The sequence below is a fragment of the Cygnus atratus genome, chromosome 13, assembly GCF_013377495.2.
Source record: "Cygnus atratus isolate AKBS03 ecotype Queensland, Australia chromosome 13, CAtr_DNAZoo_HiC_assembly, whole genome shotgun sequence".
Classification (NCBI taxonomy): domain Eukaryota; kingdom Metazoa; phylum Chordata; class Aves; order Anseriformes; family Anatidae; genus Cygnus; species Cygnus atratus.
The window spans coordinates 6035578-6055931 of NC_066374.1; the positions used below are offsets into that span (position 1 = coordinate 6035578).

Sequence of the window (20354 nt, forward strand, 5' to 3'; positions counted from 1 at the left end):
CCATCTCCATGCCCTTCTTGCACTCATGTGCTACTTTCTCCCAGCACAGACGTATCTGGACTGGCTCACGGGCTCTGTTTTCTTCTTTGTGCCAATAAAGCAAAGCTTCTTCCTTATCCCTCCCCTTTCTAATTGTTTCCGTACGGCTGTAATTTCACCATGTCCCGGAGCAGGGTTGGGTTCCCTGCTTACATAAAGTTGAAAACAAGGGGTTTGCAACAACAGCGCTGGCTGCTGGCAGGAGAGCACGTCCACCCTGCAATGCCCTCGGGGCATGGAGCAGCTTCCAGGCCTGGCTTCTGCAGTTACCTCGGAGTCTTCCTTGAGGAATGAAACTCTTTTGAGCTGCAGGGGGTGGGAGAGGATCTACCCCACACCACACCTGGGGATCGGAAGGGGATGGGGCTGATGTCAGGTTCAGCCAGGCTTGCAAAAGTGCCACGAGACCCTTTGGGTATGTCTCACTAGTGGAGACCTAGCAGTTGTCAACACAGTTTCCAGTCTTCTTAAGGGAAGGTCAGGCAACACCTTCCTGTGGTGGTGAGGGTGAGCCTCTGGAGGCTTTTCTTCTCCAGCATCCAACCTCTGCTAGCTCTCTGCAGGCCAGCGAGTGCCAGCCACCCCAGCACACTGGAGCCTCAACCCCAAGGGTGCCGCAGAGAGGAGGTGGCCAGCACCTCCCGTGCACTGGGACCTCCCTGCAGACCTTACCGGGGGGCTGAGGTGGTGCAGCCGTGGGGGACGTGGAGATGCTGCTTGGCGGCGGCCGTTTCACAAAGGCCTTTCTGTCTGCGGAGGACTCGCACCCCGGCTGTCCCCCGTCCCAGTTTCAGCGCCGGCTGCACGCGCTGCTCTCATTCCTCGGCCGGTGAAGGGGGCCTTTGTGCGCCAACAGCGGTGGCTGGCTCCCGACACGGGGTCTCACGCTGCGTTGTTCACACTGGTGGCAGCCAGGGCACGAAGGATCTGCTCACGTGCCACCATCCTGCTGCCAGGGCTGGCACCGCTAGGCAGGGAGGGACACCCATGTCCCCAGCCCGTGGCGGGGCCGTGATGCTCAGGGACATGTCCCGTGGGACGGTCATGCTCTGGGCAGCCCGGGGGCCTCCCAGTTCTGCAGCCACCCTTGGCTGGGTGCAGGGGACACCGCTGGCATGGGATGCTGACCGAGGGCGCTCCCTGGTCCTCCTGCCCCACCGCAGTGTCCTCACATCTGCATCTGCACGGTAGGTGGGAGCCTCTGGCTACTGCCCCCAGCATCTCTTCCCTCCATCCCTGAAGGTCTCGCCCTTATTTCAGACGATAAATCAACCACCTTCCTTACACCCCCTCTCCCTCCCTGCATCCCAGCTGTTCTTCCTCTTGTTTTCCGCCAGCTGCTATCCCGCAGCTAAAAATAACCAGGAATTTACAGCCCTCGACCTTGAACTCAGCCCAGCGCAGCTCTCCCTGCTTCGTGCTGTGTCAGCAGAGCCACGGCTCAGCCCAGGCTTTCCTTGCCTCGGCTGCGAGAGCATCGGGATGCTGCGAGCTGGGCACGTACGAGGGCTGAGATGTACCATACGGTCACTGTGCACGATCCAGAGGACGTCATGGGTTTTTTGCTTTTTGCCCTTTCAAGTCACGTATTTTCTAGTGACGCTTCCTTTGCGGACATTCATAGCGTATATTTAGAAAAGTTTCCAAGTTTTTTTTCCCCACCCCGTTTGGGAACACAGGAAACTCACAATTTCTGCGTCGCTGCCTCTAAAAGGAAAACTGGGGTGGCCGTGTAATCACGACACAGCCAAAGCCTTCAAGAAAGCCCTGAAGCCCCAGGTCCGTGCTGGGTGAGATCATTCTCTGGAGGTGTGCTACCCATGGGGCTGGTCCCTGGGGGCACTTCGCAGCCCTGCAGAAGGGCATTGATGGCCACCAGGGTGGCTGCGGGGTCCCCACAGCCTCCCCTCCTCCTGGCTGCTCCTGGCCACATCCAGCTCTGCCCTTCTCCCCCCAGCAGGGGGTTACAGCTCAGGGGCTGTGGCCAGCCCTGGGAGGGGATGGGAAGGATCCTGCATCCGCTGCGCTGGCTCCGATGGGTTCCGATGTGCAGCGGTGCTGCTGCATCCAAGGGGGGGAGTCCCTGGGGACCACCAGGACGGACAGGGATGTGCCACCCCACTGCTGGCCACTGTTGGAGACCATGACGTTGAACTAGATATGTGGTGGGGCGAGACCCAGCCTCCCCCTTCCTCTAGAAACCACTGGGCAGCACGAGCCCCATGCTGCTCGGTGGCTCCAGGTCCAGGCGTTAGAGTCACAGGATGGTTTGGGTTGGAAAGGACCTTGAAGGTCCTCCAGTGCCACCCCCTGCCATGGGCAGAGACCTTGCCCCCAGCCAGGCTGCCCCCAGCCCTTGCTCCATCCAGGCCAAAAGGTGACCTTAGGGCCTTGGGAAGCTCGCCTCACCCTAACCCTAACGGCAGGCACACCAAGGGGGGGCTGGTGAAGTTGTCCCCACATTTCTCATTGCCCTGTTTCTCAAGGGATCCTCCCTGCTCCTTGTTTTTACCGTCCGTGTTTTTTCTCAGAGCAGGGAAGGCTCAGCTCAATGGGAGAGGAGCGGGAATGATTCAGTGCCCGTATTAAGCAGATTTATGAGGTTATTTCTCCAATGAAGGCGGTGCGGTGTGCGTGTGTCACGCTGGCCTGGCCCAGGCTGCATCGCGGCGCTGCCAAACCTCAGCCCTTCCACTGAAACAGCTTCAAAGGGCAATAAAACAAGGATAAACACCGCCACACTGGCTCTGGGGCCACAGGGTTGTTTCTCCTCTCGCCCGTGTTTCCATCTCCCCTCTGTGACCTCGGTGGGATGTGGGGCCACCTCCCCGTCCCACAAGCTGGCTCCATGGAACAAGCCCGTGCTTGGGCTTAAACCAGCAGAAAAAGGGTCCTGGGATGTTTCTGCCCGCCCTTTGTTTTCAAGCTACGAAGGAGGTTGCAACCTTCCAAGAAATGCGTCCCTGGGATCCTGCCCAGTGGGCGAGAGGACAGCCCCGGAACATCACAGCAAGGAGGGAAGATCGAAAACAAGTGAGGAACCAGGAAAAAAAGAAAAGACTATATATATAAACACGCCGGGCAGAAGCGCCAGCACTTCGTGCTCTGGTCTTGATTTGTTGTTGTTGTTTTTAATCTCTGATTTGGGAACTGGCTGCTATTTATAGCCCTCCCCTTTCCCCGCAGCGGCTGGAGGCGCTGATCCCTTCCAGATGCTGGAGCCTGCACCGTGCTGGGGGCTGCGGGGGGGCCGTGGGGCAGGGCTGGGCTGTGGGGCTGGGGGTGCCGGTAAGCGGTCACAGCTGTGTGAGCAGCACCGGCACCTGCTTGCGTGCGGGATGCCGCCTGCCCCACGTCCGTCCGTCTGTCCGTCCGTCTGTCTGGGTGAGAGGAAGGGCTGGCGGTGACGCAGTGCCTGCAGGAAGTCTGCTGGTGCCCAACCCGCTCACCCCCCTACCCTGGTGTAGTGGGGGCTGTCCCCACATCCCACCCCGAGGGAGTAGGGTCCTCTGGGCATGCTGCCGGCACCTCGGGGCGGGTCGCAGCCGCAGGGCTCGGGGTCTGGCTTCATTTTGCACCCCCAAATCACCCCGGGGATGGAGAGGCCCAGCCTGGCTCCCTTTCACCGCTGCACCCCCGGCGATGGGTGGGCAGCACGGAGCCGGGCTTGGGCTGGCACCGCAGCTCCTGCTCTGCACCCCCCCGGGGCTTGGGGCGCGGGGTGGGCACGCTGCGGGGCAGCTCACCCCTCCTGCCTTCCCCGCAGCAGGGCTGGCGTAAGGCTGGAGCCGCGAAGTGACGAAGGGACGGGCTCCGCTCGTCACGCCGCTCTGCCCGCCCCCGTTGCCCAAGCTTTGCCTCATCTTGCCGGCATCCACGCTCGCTTCCCCAAAGGGCCCCGCTCCGGGAACTGACGGGGCTGCAGAGTGTGGGGCTGGTGGGACCCCCGCGTGGGGCAGGGGTCGGTGCAGGTGTGAAGGGGCAGCTGATGGAGCAAACCCGCACCCACCCTCGTGCACATGCTGCTGGGTACCATCACCAGCAGGACCCCCAGCATCCCTGTTCCCCAACATCCTCGGATGCTCCCCGCACTGCCAGGCAGCCCTGGTCCCCAGGATGTCCCGTGCTCCATGTCGACATCCCCCCCCCACCCCAAAAGGCATGGGGAGCCTGTGGAAAAGACGAGGCCAGGCTTCCCACGTGGGGAGGATGCGCGGTGACTCAGCGGCTGGTAGCCAGGGCAGCGGGCACACAAACAGCCCGAGCACGCCACGGGGAGGCCGTGCGTCAGCAGACGGAGGGTTGTGCGGCCGCACGGAGCGTGGCAAGGGGCCCCCCGACACCCACCAGCGGCTGCTGCAACCTGCGGTTTGGGTGCTCAGCAGGAGCCGCGGCAGCTGTACCCACAGGGGTGTATTTCGGGGCTGGTCCTCCCCCGTGCTTTACACATACTCCTCTGCCTTCCTCGGGGCATGGAGTGGAGCGAGTGGGCAGTGGTGGGTTATTTTAGGGCTTTTCCAGCTATTTTGGGCAGCGGCTCTGAGGCACTGTGGGCAGGGCAGGGAAGGGCTTCGGTTCTGCTCTCGCAGCAGGACTGGATGTGGGATGGGGATCACGAGGACCGGGCTTCCCACCGCACAGGAAGCAACGAAAGAGGTGGAAAGCCTGCTTTGAGGATTTTCACTTTCAAGGGCTCCATCCCAGCTGCTTTCACCCCAAACCTACAAATCTATGCCTGTGGCTGCGAAGGGCCTCAGGTGGGTCACGCTGCCCTTGGTTCCCCGTGGGACCGGGATGCTTTTTCTGCTGACTGTGCTCGCCAAGAAGTTTCCGAGAAACCCCAATGGCATGAGCTCCAGCAGGCACGCAGGGGACGTGGATGCCTGCAGCATGACGGGGACATAGCCGTGCCACGGGCACAGCACAGGGTGAGGGACTGCATAGCATGGGCATTGGGTAAGGAAGCGAGGTTGCTGGGCAGATCCTGCCCAGAAGAGGGTGAAGCAGTCCCAAATGACCCACTTTGGAGCTGTCACCGGCACGAGCATAGGAGCCGGGCACAACCGGCCAGGATGGGCATGGCACAGCTTCCAGCCCTGCTCCCGTCACGGCTGTGTAAACACTGCCCAGGAACAGCCTGAGTCATCATCTGGCTCCAAAAACACCCAAACATGGTAGCGGGGCGAGCGGCAGCTCCGGCAGGGCTGGGAGCGGCTGCAGCCGGGGCTCGGTGCGCAGCTGGGGCTTTGTGGCGGGGGGAGGCACCAGCCCCTCCTGGCAAGGCGAGCGGCAGCTTCCAGAAATGCTCCTCCTCTAGGACAGGGCGCATCGCACGTGGGGAGTGTTATCTACAAGACCCGAAGAGACCAGCCCTAAATAAAAAAACAAATGTTATTCAGTGTGGCCTTGCTCAGCAGCAGCGTGGCGGCACTTGTCGGGTGCCACAAGGCAATCTGAGCGAGACGCATGGACTTTAGCTCTCCAGGTTGATGGCTTCTCTAAATAAATACATAAATAAATAAATAAATAAATAAGGCAGAAACAGGAAGAAAGCGTTCTGGTTTTGGTGTGCCTGGGAGCTGATTCCCCTTGGATGTGGTTTGGGCTGGAAAGTACCTGTGTGGGGAGGTGGCACATCGTGGGGAGGGGAAGCTGTGGGGATGCTGAGGGCACGGCTGTGGGGCCGCGTGGGCTGCCAGGCTCGGTGAGCTGCGCGATGCCGCCCCATCGAGCTGCCCGGCAGCAGGGGCTGCTGTCTAAGGAGACCCCCCAGGACCTCGGTGTCCTACTGAGAGCCCGGGGGTGGGCAGCAGAGCACTTCTGGTGCTTCACCGAGCCTCTGCTGCCCCAGCGTCACCTTCCCCACTTCCCAAACGCCCCCCAGCCAAAACATCCGGATGGGATGAAGGGCTGAGGGCCCATCTCGGGACACTTCCCCGGAGGAGACCACCCTGTGCTGCCCCATCAGGAGGGTGCTGGGGACAGAGAAGCAAGGTGTCACTGGCACGGCTCCGCGGTGCTGGCTCTGCTTGATGGTGGCGATGCCAGCTGCGATGCAGTTGCAACAAGCAGTGGCTGTTATTGTGATTGCACTAACAAAAATAACAATAATTACCTCATCTTCCAGAGCTGGTGGCTTGGTGTTTTGCCATCCAGGCTGTTCATGCATCCTGACCCCTCCTTCTTCCATCCTATGACACCAACATCAGAGACAACTTTCTACCCCATGTCCAATGCTGCTGCTGAATTACCCAAAACGCTGCCTGATCTGCACCCTTGCTTCATGTCTCCTGCATCTCTGGAGCCTTTGGCACGGGACTGCCTGGAGGATGCTGAGCAGGGGGTTTTGCTGCACTGGGATCTCGGCACCTCCTCCCGTTAGTGCAGGTCCATGCAGCCACGCTGTCCATCCACCCGGGGTGTAGCAGAGTACAGCTCCTGTGCCCTGGGGTGAGCAGCGCAGCCAGCCCAGCTGCTGTTCCTCGTGTCCCTGCATCAGTGAGCCTTGCCCTGTCATCTGCTGATGGCACACGGCTCGGAGGAGCGAGGGGCACCCAGCCTGCAGCCAGGATGCTTGGAGCAGGAGGATGCTGGTACATCCCTGAGCTCCATCTCCAGACCTGCTGCCCTCTCCGGCCAAATCCTCCCCATGTGCCTGGATGGGGGCCGCAGGGAGCTGAGCTTGGAGGGCTTTGATGTGCCACTTCGCTCGCCGCCACGGCTCCTGGGCACAGCGGGCTGGCACCGTCCGGCCCCGGGGCGGCAGCTTCAGAGGCGCCCGCTGCTCGCATCCCAGCACGGCGCTGCCTTGTTCTCGGCCGGCCGGGCGGGACGGTCCCCTGCCGGGCCACGTCCCCGCCGCGGGGCTGGGGGCCACGCATTACACAAGTGAGCAGGTGGACGGGGAGGGCAGGGAGACCCCGGCGGTGGCAGCTACAAAGCTGCTGCATGGCTGGAGCCATCCGAGAAATCGGTTTAATTGGGAGGAAGCTGGGAGCCGGCGCGCCGGCAGTTCCTCCACGCTGCTCCGGCGGCACCGGTGTGGGGTCAGCGTGGGGATAGAGGTGGAGATGCTCTGGGGACACGCGGGAGGAGGTCTCAGCGAGCAGTACCCACGCTGCTGGGAGGACACTAGGGACCCCGTCACAAGGAGATGGCACTGCAGTGTGGATCCTCCCGAGGCAGAACCCCCCGCTCGCATCCTGCCACCCCAAAAATCGCCGAGCCCAAGCCCTGCCAAGCGGGCTGCCGAAGGGCAGGATGCCAGCCCGGACTCTCCCCATGCTTTGCATGGTCCAAAGGTCTCCCTCTGGGAGAATGAATAACCGGGCGCCAGCGAGCCCGGCGGCACCCCCGGTGCTGCAATCAGATTTCGGCTCTGCCTGGGCAGGGAGGAGGGCCGGGCGCCAGGGGTGTCTCCTGATTTTGGGTGGCGGCAGAGGGGGTGGCACCACAAAGCCGCTGGCTGTGTCAGCAAAAGGCTTGGGGGGGTGGCCGGGGGAAACAGGGCAGGAGCTGCCTTCTGTCCTCCAGCAAGCCCCAGCAAAGTCCTCCCCGGTGCCCGGCTTTCCCACACTGATTTTCCTGGGGATTAATGCTGCTTCTAATGATCAATTAAACCAAATTGGCCAGGTCCCCCAGGCCCCTAAATCCTGGCTAATCCCTGGCACTTGCGTCGCTCATTCATTACACTGCGGTCCCCAGGGTGGAAGCGTTTGCTCCGAGCCCACACCGAAGCCCTGCAGGTCCCCCGAGGTGTTTGCCTGGCCCCGAGGCCTGGCTGTTTGTAACCAATTGATTTGTTCTGCTGCTGTTTTCCTCTAAACACATCTCCCTTTCTGGTCAGGAATGAGGAAGCTGGCTTTCTCAGAAGGTTTTACTGCTCAGCAGACTCCTTATCTCCTCTAATAGGGACCATTAACCCCGTGGAGCAGTCACGCTGGCTCTGGCACAGCCAGGCAGAAGAAGCTCGGGCGCTCACGTCGTCCTCCAGCCCACACACACCTCCCTTAGCTCCCGCTGGATCCCCTGCCCTTGTTTGGCTTCATTTCCCACTGCTGGGCTTCCCCGGGCTGGCTTTCTGCGGCAAGGCTCTGCTTCCTCCACCTGCCTGGGGCCATGCTGCTGGAACCGGGAGGCACGTGAGGAAACGGGGAGGTTTTTCGTTTAAATGCAGGAAAATACTTTATAAGGCAGGCAGCGGCCTCCGGGAGGTGGAGGTGGATGGAGCAGCTGCTGGGGATGGTTTGAAGCCCCAAGCAAAGCCGGGGGGCTGCCCGGGGAGGCTCGCTGTGAGGGGTCGGCGCGCGCACCAGGCTCTGCCTTGGCTGCGGACGGACTCCTGGATGTAAGGGCCCGTGGGGAGGAGCAGAAACACACAGCTCTGGGGGTGCGCCCCCACGCAAACCTGACCTCGGTGGACCTGCATCCCCCTCTGCTCTCCCAGCACTGCCCCCAGCACCCTCCCAGCACTGCACTCACCCTGCATGGAGCAGCTGCTACACACGGGCTCCAGCCTCGCCCAGCAAGCCTCCCACCAGCCCCTTTTCTCCCATCACATCCCACAGAATCACAGAACGGGTGGGGGTTGGAAGGGACCTCTGAAGATCATCTGGTCCGACCCCCCCCAGAGCAGGATCACCTAGAGCACCTTGCGCAGGATGGCATCCAGGCGGGTTACGAATATCTCCGGAGAAGGAGACTGCACATCCCCTCTGGGCAACCTGTTGTGGTGCTCTGTCACCCTCCCGGTAAAGAAGTGCCCCCTCATATTGAGCCAGAATCCCATCCCATCCCAATCTCTATCCCCTGTCTATAGCCCCTTCCCTATCTCATCCCACCCCCTTACCCATCCCATCCTCATCTCCACCCCATCCCACCCTACACCCAGGTGGGGGTCCCGGGGGTGCCGGTCCCCATTTGGGGATGGAGCATCCTCAGGGGCAGGGGGAACCGGAGCCGCGGGCCCCTCATCACATCCCGCCAGGAAAGCCCCGCTCGGCCCGGCAGCCGCTTCTCGTTATTTTTAAAATTTTAACAAATCAGCCGTTTCTTGGAAACTTCCTGATGCGGCGCGTTAACCCTCTGCAGCCCGGGCTGCCGCAGCCACGCGTGCCCCTGCTGGGGGTGTGGGGTGCGGGACACACATCCCCTGTCCCACGGAGGGGACACCGCAGCCCGAAGGAGCAGGGGGCGCGGGGAGGGGGGGGGGGGGGAGCCGGGGGGGCCGGTGCCAGCCGCAGGGAGGGGTTTGTGGCCGTGCTGCCGGTGCCATTGGCTGTCCCCGTGTCACACCACGCTGCAGAGGGCTCTGCCCACCCCGGGGAGGGGGGAAGGAGTAGCTGGAGAAAGCGGTTTTGGGGTGTGTGTGTGTTAAGGGATCGCCCCATATGCATGCCCGCCCCCCCCCCCCCCCCCCCCCGCCCCAGCTTGCTGCAGCGCGTGTGCAAGGGGTGCGTGCAACCAGCGGGGGGAGCACGCTTGCACACGCGTGTGCAAGCTGCACGCTGCCCCGGGGTGCCCGCAGGGCTGACCCGCGGCCAGGTCCCAGCCCCGGGCCGTGGGGCCGGGGAGGGCCGGGCACCCCGGGGGCCGCGTGGGCCGGTGTTTTGCTGTTTGTGCGGCGTTTCCAGGGCACCGACCGCCCCGGCCCGGCCCTGCCCTGCCTCACGCCACCCTCAGCAGCAGCAGCAGCAGGGGAGGCTGCAGGATGTGGCCTCCCCAGGGGCACCGCTGCAGCCCCTTTGCTGGCCCGGGGTGCAAAACCCCCCGGGGAGGACAGGGGATGCTGCGCCTAGCCCCAGCCAAAAGCCCGCATCCAGCATCACTGCAAGCACCCAGCCCAGCTCCGACCCTCACAGGGCGCTTCAGGATGGTTGAAAAATTACGTCAGGGCTGCGAGAAGCCATGGGAAAAGCTGTGGAGGAAGAGCGGAGCGCGCCCTGCCTGCCCCCACCCCAGCACATCCCTGCACACATCCCAGGCAGGACCTGCAGGATCAGGCCTTCCCCTTCCCTAAGATGCTCTCATCTCCAAAATCCCATCTCAGCCCAGCCAGGGAGGCTGATCCCCAAATGAAGGGAACAAGAGGGGGTTCCCTGCTGGGGAGCCAGCAAGGAGCAGCACCACGAAACCCAGCGGGTTCGCAGCATCCAGGGAACACCAGCCCCATCCCCCCCAGTGCCCCCCTCCCCAGCTACAGATACACAGGTCGGGCAGGCGCTTATATAAAAAAGTAGAGTTTATTGCAATTTCTAACAAAATTTACACAACCGTGTCACCGCTCCAACTGTCTGACGTCCACAGGGACATCCCGTCACCTGGGAACCTGGCAAGCCCTGGGGGGCGCGGGCAGGAGCGCAGCCCCCCCATCAGTGCTGTTCCCTCCTTTGGGCCACCCAGTTCACCCAGTTACAGCCGCTTGTCATTCCAGTCTCCACTCAAATCCCCCGGCTGTACAGAGAAGGGCATGGCTGGCCCTGAGCACCCGCAGCATTGCGGGCGCTGCTCATGTTTGCACATAGATACGGCTACAGAAGACTCTGAACTAGTAAAACAAGCTTTTTTTTTTTTCCCCCTCCTCTTTTTCCTCGTAATCCCCACGCCGACGTGCGTGCAACCACAACTGCCCGTGCTGCTCGAGAGTCAGGTTTCGGCTGCCTCCCCCCCCCAACACCCCCAAAAAAACAAAAACCAGCGCAGCAAAGGCACGGGGCTCGGGGCACGCTCCTTCCAACGGCGGGGTTCCACCGACGTGCCCGGGGGGCGCCCAGGTTTTGGCGAGGTCAGCTGCCGGCGCCTCCCCGGCGGTCGAGCATCCTCATGTGGCAGGCGGCCGCTGGCTCTTGCCCGGCGGGCACGGCTCAGCGCCGGGCTCCGGCAGTCCTCCGCACGAGGCGGAAAAACAGCTTTGTGGTTTTAGGTTTTTGGGTTTTTTTTGCAGGATGAAGTAGAAAGAGTTCCGTGGCTCTGCCCACCCCGAGGACAGAGCCACCTTACACCGCAGAACCCCCCGCGTGCGGGGCCGGGGGGGCTGCCCCAGGGCTCTGCTCCTGCGAGCACAGCACCTCGGCAGGGAGCCGCGACTGGAACTTCTCCAGCTGCTCGGGGCTGGCCAGGGTCTTCAGGAGGCTGTTCTCACGCTCCAGCTGGGAGTTTTTCTCCAACAGTTCTTTGATTTGCTCCTTCAGGACCTCCACCTCCTCCCGCACTGCATACATCAGATGGTTTTTCACAAGGTCCTGCAAGAGGAAGGAGCAGGACCCGTCACAGCGATGCCCTGGGGGTGTCTTCCCAGGACTCTTCCCCACGGGCTGTCCCTCCCCCCACCCCACATCACCCCACCCCATCCCCTGCACTCCGGTGACCCCCAGCCCAGGGTCCCCATCTCCCCACCTCCGGAGGGGCCTGCATCCATCACCCCCCTCCCTCGGGTGGGGCTGGCAGGCTGCAAGTCCCCAGCAGCCAGGGGACACGGCTTGTCCCCCACACCCCCCCGGAGGGTCCTTCCCATGTCCCCCATGCATCCCCCCCCCTTTTTTCCCTGCGCACTGCGGCGCAGCCGGAGCCAATGAGCTCTGCCAGCTGCAGCAGGCAAACAAAGGAGCTGCTCTGCCCAGCAACAGGCTGGGGAGCGGGGGGACCCCCAGCTCCAGGGGAGACACCCACCCACAGAGTGGGGACCCCCCCTGCACCCCCCAGTGGTGACGGAGGGCTGCGGCTCACCATTGCCTGCTCGATCTTGTTGTCGATGGCCACCACGCTGGCTCCGGAGGCGCTGGAAGAGAGCGGAGAGGGAGGGCGTTAGCAGCGAGCCCCCAGGGATCCATGCACCGGGGTGCACCCCCCCCTTCACTGGGCATCCATCAGAGCCCCCCCCTTCACGGGGCAGCAATGCAAAGAGCCCTCCCCCCCCCTTCACGGGGGGCAACTCCCCGGGCTCCCCCTTCACCGGGGGGGGCAATGCCTGAGGCTCCCCCTCCTTTGCTGGGGGGCAACGCATCTGGCCCCCCCCCTCCCCTCCATTCACCAGGCCTGCCCCTACCTGTTGTCCAGCTTCACGGAGACCACGTCCCCCCCCAGCAGAGAGGAGAAGAAGGAGATGGAGAAGTTGTGGAGCTGGTACACAGCCACCTCCATGGGGGACTGGTACACGCCGGTGCTCATGGCTGCGGGGAACGGCGGCGGCGAGGAGCGATCGTAGCGAGCGTCGGTGCCGGGGCGCACTGCGGGCTCCTGCCGCCGCCCCCCGCTTATATGGGCGGCGGGCGGGGTCGGCGGGGGGGCCGCCCCCAGCGCCGCAGCGCCGCTCCCGGTAACGCCCGGTAATGCGGGGGGCTGCCCCGGTACACCGCGCCCCCCCCTCGGTACTGCACCCCCCGGGGCTGCACCCCGAGCTGCGCAGCCCCCACCCCCCCCCCGACCCTCACCACAGCCCCCCCGCCGCTCTGACCCCCCCCCCTTCCCCAGCCGCAGAGCCCCGCGGGCAGCCCCCGCTCTGCAGCTGGAGCCCCCCGCTCGCTCCGTGCTGCCCCCCGCGACCTGCACGGGGGGGGGGGTGGATGGAGGGGGGGGGGAGCGCCCCGCAATGGGGGGTCAGGGCCTGGGGGGGCCGTGGTGCAGAAGAGAAAGGGGCTGCAATGGGTGCGCGAAGAGAAAAGGGGGGCGCGAAGAGAAAAGGGGGGCGTAGGAAGAAAGGGGGTGCGCAGGGGGAAAGACGGCAAAGCTAAATGGAGCGCAAACCCAGAACCCACAAACAAAAACGTCGAGCAAAACAAAACCGGACTGGGGAAAAAAAAAATATCAAAACACCAAAAAAAAAAAAATCCACCGCCACGAACACAACAGAAACGGGAGTGCAAACAACCCCCGGGTGCAAAACAAACCCCGGGGCGCAAAACAAGCCCGGGGCCAACAGCGGCCCCGCCCCGGCCTTGCATAACCCGGCACGGCGGGGCCGCGCCTGGGGGGGGGAGCCGCCCCCCCGCGGCCGGGGCCGGGGCTGCAGCGGGGCCGGAGCCGGCCCTGGCCCGGCAGCGGTGCCCCCCCCCCGCCCCGCGCTGCGGGACCCCCAGAGCTGCGTCCTGGGGGAGGCTGGGGGGTCCTCGGGGTGTGTGTGCGTGTGTGAAAGCAGCCAGCAGCATCCTGCGTGTGCACACGCGTGTGCAAGCCCAGCGGTCGCAGCGTTCCCCCAGCCGCACGAGGCCCCCCCCGGAGCTGACTCGGCGATGCTGTGGAGCACCCCAAAAACCCGCATCTGGGGTCGGTGCCGCAAGGACGGACGCAAACCGTGCCCCGGCCTGATGGCGGGGACACACGCAGGGACCCCCGTGTCCCTCCGCACACTGCCCCGTGACGGCACCACCCTGACCCACGCGAAGCCCCCAGGCAGGCGCTGACCCCCCCCGGGACCCCACTCACCGGTCCCTCCTCCTGAAGAGGCTCGGGGAGTACGGCGGGGGGATGGCCATGCCCCTCTCCGGCCCCTCTGCTCCCCGGTGCTGGCAGCGATGTCCGAGGGATGCTGGCAGCGTCCTCGGGCTGCGGGGAGGGGACGCGGGCACGGGGTACAGACGCTGGGGGGGTGACCTCAGCCGTGCTCAATTGTCCCTTTCAGGGGCCAGCGTGCCACCCTGAGCTGGGGAGCGGGCGGGTGAAAGGCGCTCTGTGTGACAGCCCCCGGAACGCCGCTGCGCGGGGCAGGACGCGCTTGGTGGCACCGTGCTGAGGCCCTCCCGTGGCGGGTGCCCACCCAGCCCCGGTGCCATGGGTGCTTGGTTGCTTTGGGGCACCCCTCCCAAGTGAATCGGGGAAATCTGGGCTGCCCCCAGCACTGCAGCACCGAGGGAAGCCCCCACGGATTGCTCTGGATGGCTCCCATCCTTCCCAACACGCACATGAGCACGGGCGCAGCTTGCAGCCCACTCATTCCCCCCCACACCTGCGTGCCGTGCCATGTATGCACACACACACACACACACACCCGCAAGCCTAGCACATGCATCTGTGGCACGCACACGTGTGGATTTCGCAGCCCACGTGCATGCACCTTGCACAGAGTTGCACGCCGTGCGTGCACGCACATGCATGCACGCGCTTGTGTGCGCATGCCCCGCAAGCACGCCCCTCCTGCGTGCACGCTAACCCATCCTGCAGGCACGTTGCATGGCAAGTGCTGCTCACAGCAGCCCTCCGTCCTCAGCCTCCGTTTTTCCCTCGGCCCCAGGCCCTTCCCGCTGCTCCGTGGCAGCGCTTCTGGCTGGCTTGCTCTCTTCCAAGGACTCAGTTCAATAGGAGGAAGGCCCTTCAGAGGGTCTGAGGCGTGGGAAATGTTTATAGCCTGGCCTCGGAGAGGCTGGAGAGCAATACGGGAAAGGCACCGAGCCAGAGCTGCCCCAGCGCAGCCAGACCTCCAGCTCAAAGGGTCAGAGCGGAGGGGAGGGGGGGAGAGGAAAAGCCACTGCTTGCAAACACGCAGCGAAGAAAACCCTGCCTTTCACAGCCCCAAATCCCCAGTGTCGTGCTGAGCCAGTCGGCCACCTCTGGTTTCCTCATCCTGAGGACCTCAGAGGGCTCATAGACGCCCCCAGCCAGGGCAGGAGTGGCTGCAGGGCAGAGAGCAACCCCTCTGGGGTGCACCTGTAGGTGTGCAAGCTCTGAGGTGCTGCTGGTGGCTTTGCTAGACCCCAAACCATGGGACCCTGGAGCCGTGGGACAGCGATCGCAGTCCTTGCAAACACCAAGCGAGGGTTTGCAGTGGGGATGACTGGCGGAGAACCTCTCCTGCCCACCACCGTATGAGGATGGTGGCACGGGGGGACTCCCCGGACCTGTGGGGCTGGGGGAGGCTGGGGCGGGCGCGGGGGGGCCCTGGCAGGCTCCCCCGTCCAGCTGTTGGGCGGCCTGCTTCCTCTGATAAAGGTACTTGGCCGTACTCCCAGTTCTCTGCGCGCTGGCGTGCGAGCGCACACCCCAGCGCCGGCCTGCTGAGAGCTGCAATTTTCCTTTCTTTCTCCAACTTTGTCACCGGGCCCCCTTTCTTCCTCCCGTACCCCACCCCCCAGCGCACCCCGGTAGCATCCTGTCTGGTTTTGGGGAAGCAAGGACAGAGAGGACGTGGCCGTGATGCTGAAGGGCCCATTACAGGAGTACCCGCTTGCTAATTGGGAGGCAGCTCATTATAATAATGAGCGGACAGGAGCTGGGAAGCCGCACATCAGCACCCCGGGCAAGCTCTTCCCAGCATCCAAGGAAACCCCGGAATCCTTCAGCTTCTCCTCTCAGTGGTGGCACCCGGGCTTGGCGCTCACTGTGGGGGACGCTGGGCGCTGGGGGAGCCTCAGAAGCCCCCGAAGCCGGACAGACGGACGTGCCAAGCCCGGACAGACACAGAGCGCTGGGGTCGGGAGCAGGAGAGGAGCCGAGCGCCACCAGCCGCCCCCGAGGAGGTCAGGCAAGGACGGGTGCTGGAGCTGCGCAGCTTCAGCGGAGCCTGTTATTAATACCCTGCCTGGCCTTTGCGAAGCATCCCGGGCATTTCGGAGCCAGGACGCGTCGCTGAAACCCTGCCCTCGCTGACATTTCAGAACAATAACAACGCGAAAGCAAAGGGGCCGCTAGCAGGACCTGTAGCTGCGACTGCTGCGATCCCCCATGGGCCCAGCCTTGGCTACCAGCTGTGCACGGGCATGTGCCACCACCTGGGGACAGCCTGAGGCCATACCCTAACCCTAACCCTAAACCCAACCCTTAGCCCAGCTCCAATCCTAACCCCAACCCTAACCCTCGTCCTAACACTCACTTTAAGCCTAACTCTAACCTTAACCCTAATCCTAATCCTACACCTAACCCTAGCCCTACACCCTAACCCTAGCCACAAACCCAGTCCTAACCCTAACTCTTAAACCCAACCCTAAATCCAACCCCACCCTTAATCCCAACCCTAAATCCAACCCCACCCTTAATCCCAACCCTAACCATAACCAACCCTCACCCTAAAACAAACCTTAGTCCCAATGCTAACCAACCCCAATTCCTAACCCTAAACCTCATGAAAACCTTAAAACCCCCCCATTCCATAACCCTAACCCTTGGACCCGAAACCCACCACCCTAACCCAACACCAACCCTATCCCAACCTGGCCCATTACGCACGCTGCACATCCCTCACAGAGGAGCCGCCTAGGTGGCATTAGCTGGAATTGATTCTTAAGGACCTGAGGCGTATCTCCCACCTGCCCACGGAGCTGTTATCTGATATAGCCCCCTCCCCCGACAGATATAAATATAAACGCAGACTCGAGGCGTGGACAAACTCCTGTCCCGAAGCCAGCCTCCCGATGTGCAGTGCCTGGATTAAATAGAATTTGGATGCTCATCGGCGGGAGCATGGCGTTGGGACCGACTGCAAGCCTCCATGCCTCAGTGGCACCTCGCCCACGATGCACACCGGTCTTTGCACCCCCCAAAACCAGAGCGACGCACCCGCTGTGCACTCTGCAAGCGGCTGGTCCTCATTTGCTTACACCCTCGCACGTGGGCTAGTGATGCTGAGACCCCGGTGGGGACCCCCTCACGGCCACAGCCCTCGTAGGAAAGGACTCGGCACAAGCTTTGTCCCGGTGCGGCTGAGGGATGCATCCCGCGGCCACACTCCCTGGGGGGAGCCCCAGCGCCGTCCCACACCCACCCCTCTGTCTCCCACGGCCTGCGCCCGCTCTCCGCTGACCTCAATGCCTCCTTGTTGGCCTCCAGTCCCACTCGCCGGGCAGGAATGCGCTCCCTGGAGCTGCCCTTTGGGCCGTCGGCATCGCATCCCCGCTGCCATAGGGACGGCCAGTACCTGGACGGGAAACAAGGCGGTGGTCGTGACTGCGCAGATTGCCACCCCGCTGCGCCCTCATGCTCGCCAGCCATGACCCGTTGCCTGGAAAAGCGGGGGCGGCCAAGGTTTCCTGCGTGAATCTGTCCGCCTAGCCCGGCCCTGGCTCTCTCCCTTTCTTGTCCCAGGACCAGGGGAAGGGGTCGCACGGGAGGGGAAGCCCTTCTGAACGTGCGCTCTCCGAGCAGGCGGGGTTCTTGCAGGAGCCTCTGCGTGCAGAAGCACAGGTCTGGAGCATCCCTGCACTCGATGCGTCCACGGCAGTGAGCAAAGAGCACAGAGAGGCCCTGCAAGGACTCGACGACGCAAACCTATGAGGCGAAAACACACGAAACAGGACTGGGGATGCTGAATGTGCAGGTTGGCACCAGGCCCCCAGACAGGTTCTGACTACCCAGTACAGGCTTTGGCCCCGTAGTGAGCGAGCAGCAATCCACGCAACCTTCCTCCGATCCTCCTGTGCCAGCCGCAGGAGACACATCAGCCACGACAAAGGGCCACCAACATGCTTGGCGTTCCCTGGTGCCCAGCAGGCGAGGGTAGCCCCTTTCGGCAAATGTTATCGGGGTGTTCCTCCGGCCACCCACAATTCCCCCGCTCCGGGGTGTATGCTTGTGCTATCACTTCTTGGGTATCTTGGCGCATTCCCCAGTGACGGAGAAAAGTTCAGGCTGGGAGCAAAACAGCAGCGAACGGATGGTCGTGGGCACACAAACCTGCCTGCGAAACGGACCACCGATGCGTCCAGGCCCCCGGGACATGGCAATTCGGCAGGGCACTGGGGAAACGGGGTCGGGCAGCGTGGGGGCACCGATGTGTCACCACGATGGGCAGGAACCCTTGCTCCCCCAGCACCTGTGGCTCGCGCTCTCCACCACTCGGCAGAGCAAACTGGTGGTCACCAGTGGTCCTTGCCCCAAGCAGGGACCAGCCCCAAAAAAGCGTGGCAGACAGTGCCCCACGCGGCACTGCTGCGCCTTCCCTGGGCGGGAGCTAACCCGGCTATGCTTGGATTTCCGATCCCCAGCCTGCAGCCAGCGTGCACTGGGGATGGTCTCATGTCTCGCCTCCCTCCCACCCTGCCCGTGCGCTGCCCCATGGCTGGACTGCAGCATCATGCCGCGAGGAACTCTCTGCTTCTCGTCCCCAATTTCCCTCCCGCCCAAGGCCTGCTTTCCGCAGTTGAAGCCGGGTGCTTTGCGCGGCAGCCCAGCCCCTCCTTTCCCACCTGAGCAGGGGCCCCGTGTTATGCAAGTGCCAGAGGATGCGGAGGGTGTGGCCTCGGGAGGAAGCAAGGAGATCCCGGGTGGGGGTGAGGCAGGTTGCGTTGTGCCCAGCTCGGTCCACGCAGGTGCCACGGATGGCAGCACCGGACCCACCTGCCGGCCTACCCAGCGTTTTGGGGCGGATGCCACGTAAAGTAGACACCAGGTGCCACCTTGCCCAGTCTTTGGGAGGGGGTAAAGCCCCAGCCCACGGGGATCGATGGCACCAGGCACCCACAAGGCTTTGGGGTCCCCTGTGATGGGGAAACACCACCCAAGGCCAAATCCTGTCCCGCTGATGTTTAATGCCGAGGGAGTCTGCTGAAGGAGCACCAGGACATGGGCAGCGGGGGCTCCTGGGCTCCCCCCCCCCCCCCCCATCTTCTCACTAACTCCAGAGGTGGCTCTGGAGAGCGGCACAGCTTCCGAGCGGCAGCTGCCCCTGTCCTGTGCAGGATGGTTCTGCCCACGGCCTGCTGGCAGCGTCTGCGTGGGAACGACGGAGAGCAGGGAGACGACCACGGGGCTGGGGACCAAGGCACGCAGCGGGGGCCACCTAACCGCTGCCCGGCCACGCGCCAGGGCACCACCGGCCGCGGGACACACCTGCGCCCTTCCAGCCACCCCACGCGTCCTCGCGGCGGCACCCACCAGTGTGGAAGAGCAGCAGGATGGAGAGCAGGGTCGGTCGATGTTCCTTGTTGCAGATGCCCTGGTATGAAGAGTAGGTCAGGCAGGGTTCCCCGCACGACGGGCTCCAGCGAGTCTTGGCGCTACATGGGAAAAAAAAAAAAAAAGGGGAAGGGGGCTCTAAGCTTGTCGGTGTTGATAGGTTCTTGCGGACACAGCTGCTCGCGCCTGCAAGCTTGCCGGGGAAAGCTGTGCTGACGGTGGGGGATGGCCCGGTTTGTGTGTTTCTCGCCCCCGGCCCCCGTCCTCCGGGCTGTTCTAGTCACGTCCACCGCTCCCGTTTGGCCAAGTCCAGGGGCGAGCAGCTGCAGCAGTCCAGCCCCACTGGCGACCAGGCACTCCTCCGCGGGGCGACGAGGACATTCCCGCGCCCCTGCGCAGCCGCCGCCTGGCCGCCCCCGGGCCGCTCCTGGGGCCGCCTGGTTAGGGGTCGGAGACGGCGGCAGGACTGCGCCTTGGTACGCGACATGAGCGCCGCGCAACAGCCCAGGCCGGCCCGCCCGGCCCCGGCCCCGGCCCCGGCCCAACGGCCCCGGCCCGACAACCGAGCCCGGCCGTCCGCTCCCCCGCCCGCCCGGCGCTGATGTGGTAACGGCGGCCCCAGAGCGCCGGTCCGCGCGCCGCTGCCCCGCCCGCCGCCCCGCCGCCCACCCCCACCCCCGGCCCCCGCCCGCGCCCCCCGGGAGCCACGCCCCCGCCGGCGGCACCCGCGCTGCCAGCCCGCACCGCCCCGGCCCAGACGGGCCGCTGCCCAGCCCGCCCTAATAAAGGGGGGCGCCCCGCCCGCACGCCGCTGAGGGCGCACGCGGTGACACACCGGGACCCGCTCGGCCGCTGCGCCCACGTGGGGCACCACCGCCGCTGGCACCTCAACTGACCCTCCGGGACGACCCGCGATTGCCGCTGGAACCTTCAGTGCCACCCCCGTTGCCGCTCCAGTCCTGTGGGAGCTCTGTCCATCCCACTGGCAAACCCACTGACTGTCGCTGTGTGTGTGTGGACTCACAACGCCACCAGGGACCCAGTTGCCTACTCCACCCCACACGGGACACCGCCCCGCTGGCCACCGCGCTGACTCAATGGGGACGTGTATGAAGTTGGGAGACCGCTGCCACCGTGCCCTGCGGCGGCACCACCCCACTGCAATCACTCGGCACCCGGCGTGCCCACTGGGCACCCACTGTCCCCTCCACCCATCAGGACCAGCCCCCACACCGGTGCCCGCATGCCCCGCTGGGCACCCACCACCCTGTCCCCTGGGACGCCTACCCCAAAGAGGCCACCCATAGGCCACGCGCCACCCCCACCCTGAGCTCTGGGGTGGAGTGTGGCCATCAGCCCCCAAGGGCTTCCGGGCAAAGCCCCACGTGGCTCTGGAGGAGAAAATGGAGAAAAGAAAAGCCACGCAGGGTGGCAAGAAAAGCCTGGAGTGACCCAGCAGCACCGCTGCAGTGGAAACCCTCGGATCCAGAGCCAGAAAG

General features: G+C 64.1%; 1 protein-coding gene across 1 annotated transcript; it reads right to left on the reverse strand.

Moving 5' to 3' along the window:
- Window positions 1–10261: 10261 nt before the first annotated feature.
- Window positions 10262–12261, reverse strand: TSC22D3 (TSC22 domain family member 3). The gene is made up of 3 exons (XM_035541452.1): window positions 12083–12261; window positions 11764–11815; window positions 10262–11279 (listed from the first exon to the last, which is right to left on the reverse strand). Exons 1-3 carry the CDS (start codon window positions 12202–12204, stop codon window positions 11034–11036), a joined length of 420 nt encoding a protein of 139 aa, XP_035397345.1. The 5' UTR covers window positions 12205–12261; the 3' UTR covers window positions 10262–11033.
- Between the last annotated feature and the right edge of the window lie 8093 nt (window positions 12262–20354).

Excerpts from the sequence above, each read along its gene's own strand:
- TSC22D3 (XM_035541452.1), bottom strand. The coding sequence starts at position 12,204 with ATGAGCACCGGCGTGTACCAGTCCCCCATGGAGGTGGCTGTGTACCAG. Across the intron at positions 11,816-12,082 it reads TCCGTGAAGCTGGACAACAG|CGCCTCCGGAGCCAGCGTGG; the intron begins GTAGGGGCAGGC and ends GCTCTCTTCCAG. Across the intron at positions 11,280-11,763 it reads ACAAGATCGAGCAGGCAATG|GACCTTGTGAAAAACCATCT; the intron begins GTGAGCCGCAGC and ends TTCCTCTTGCAG.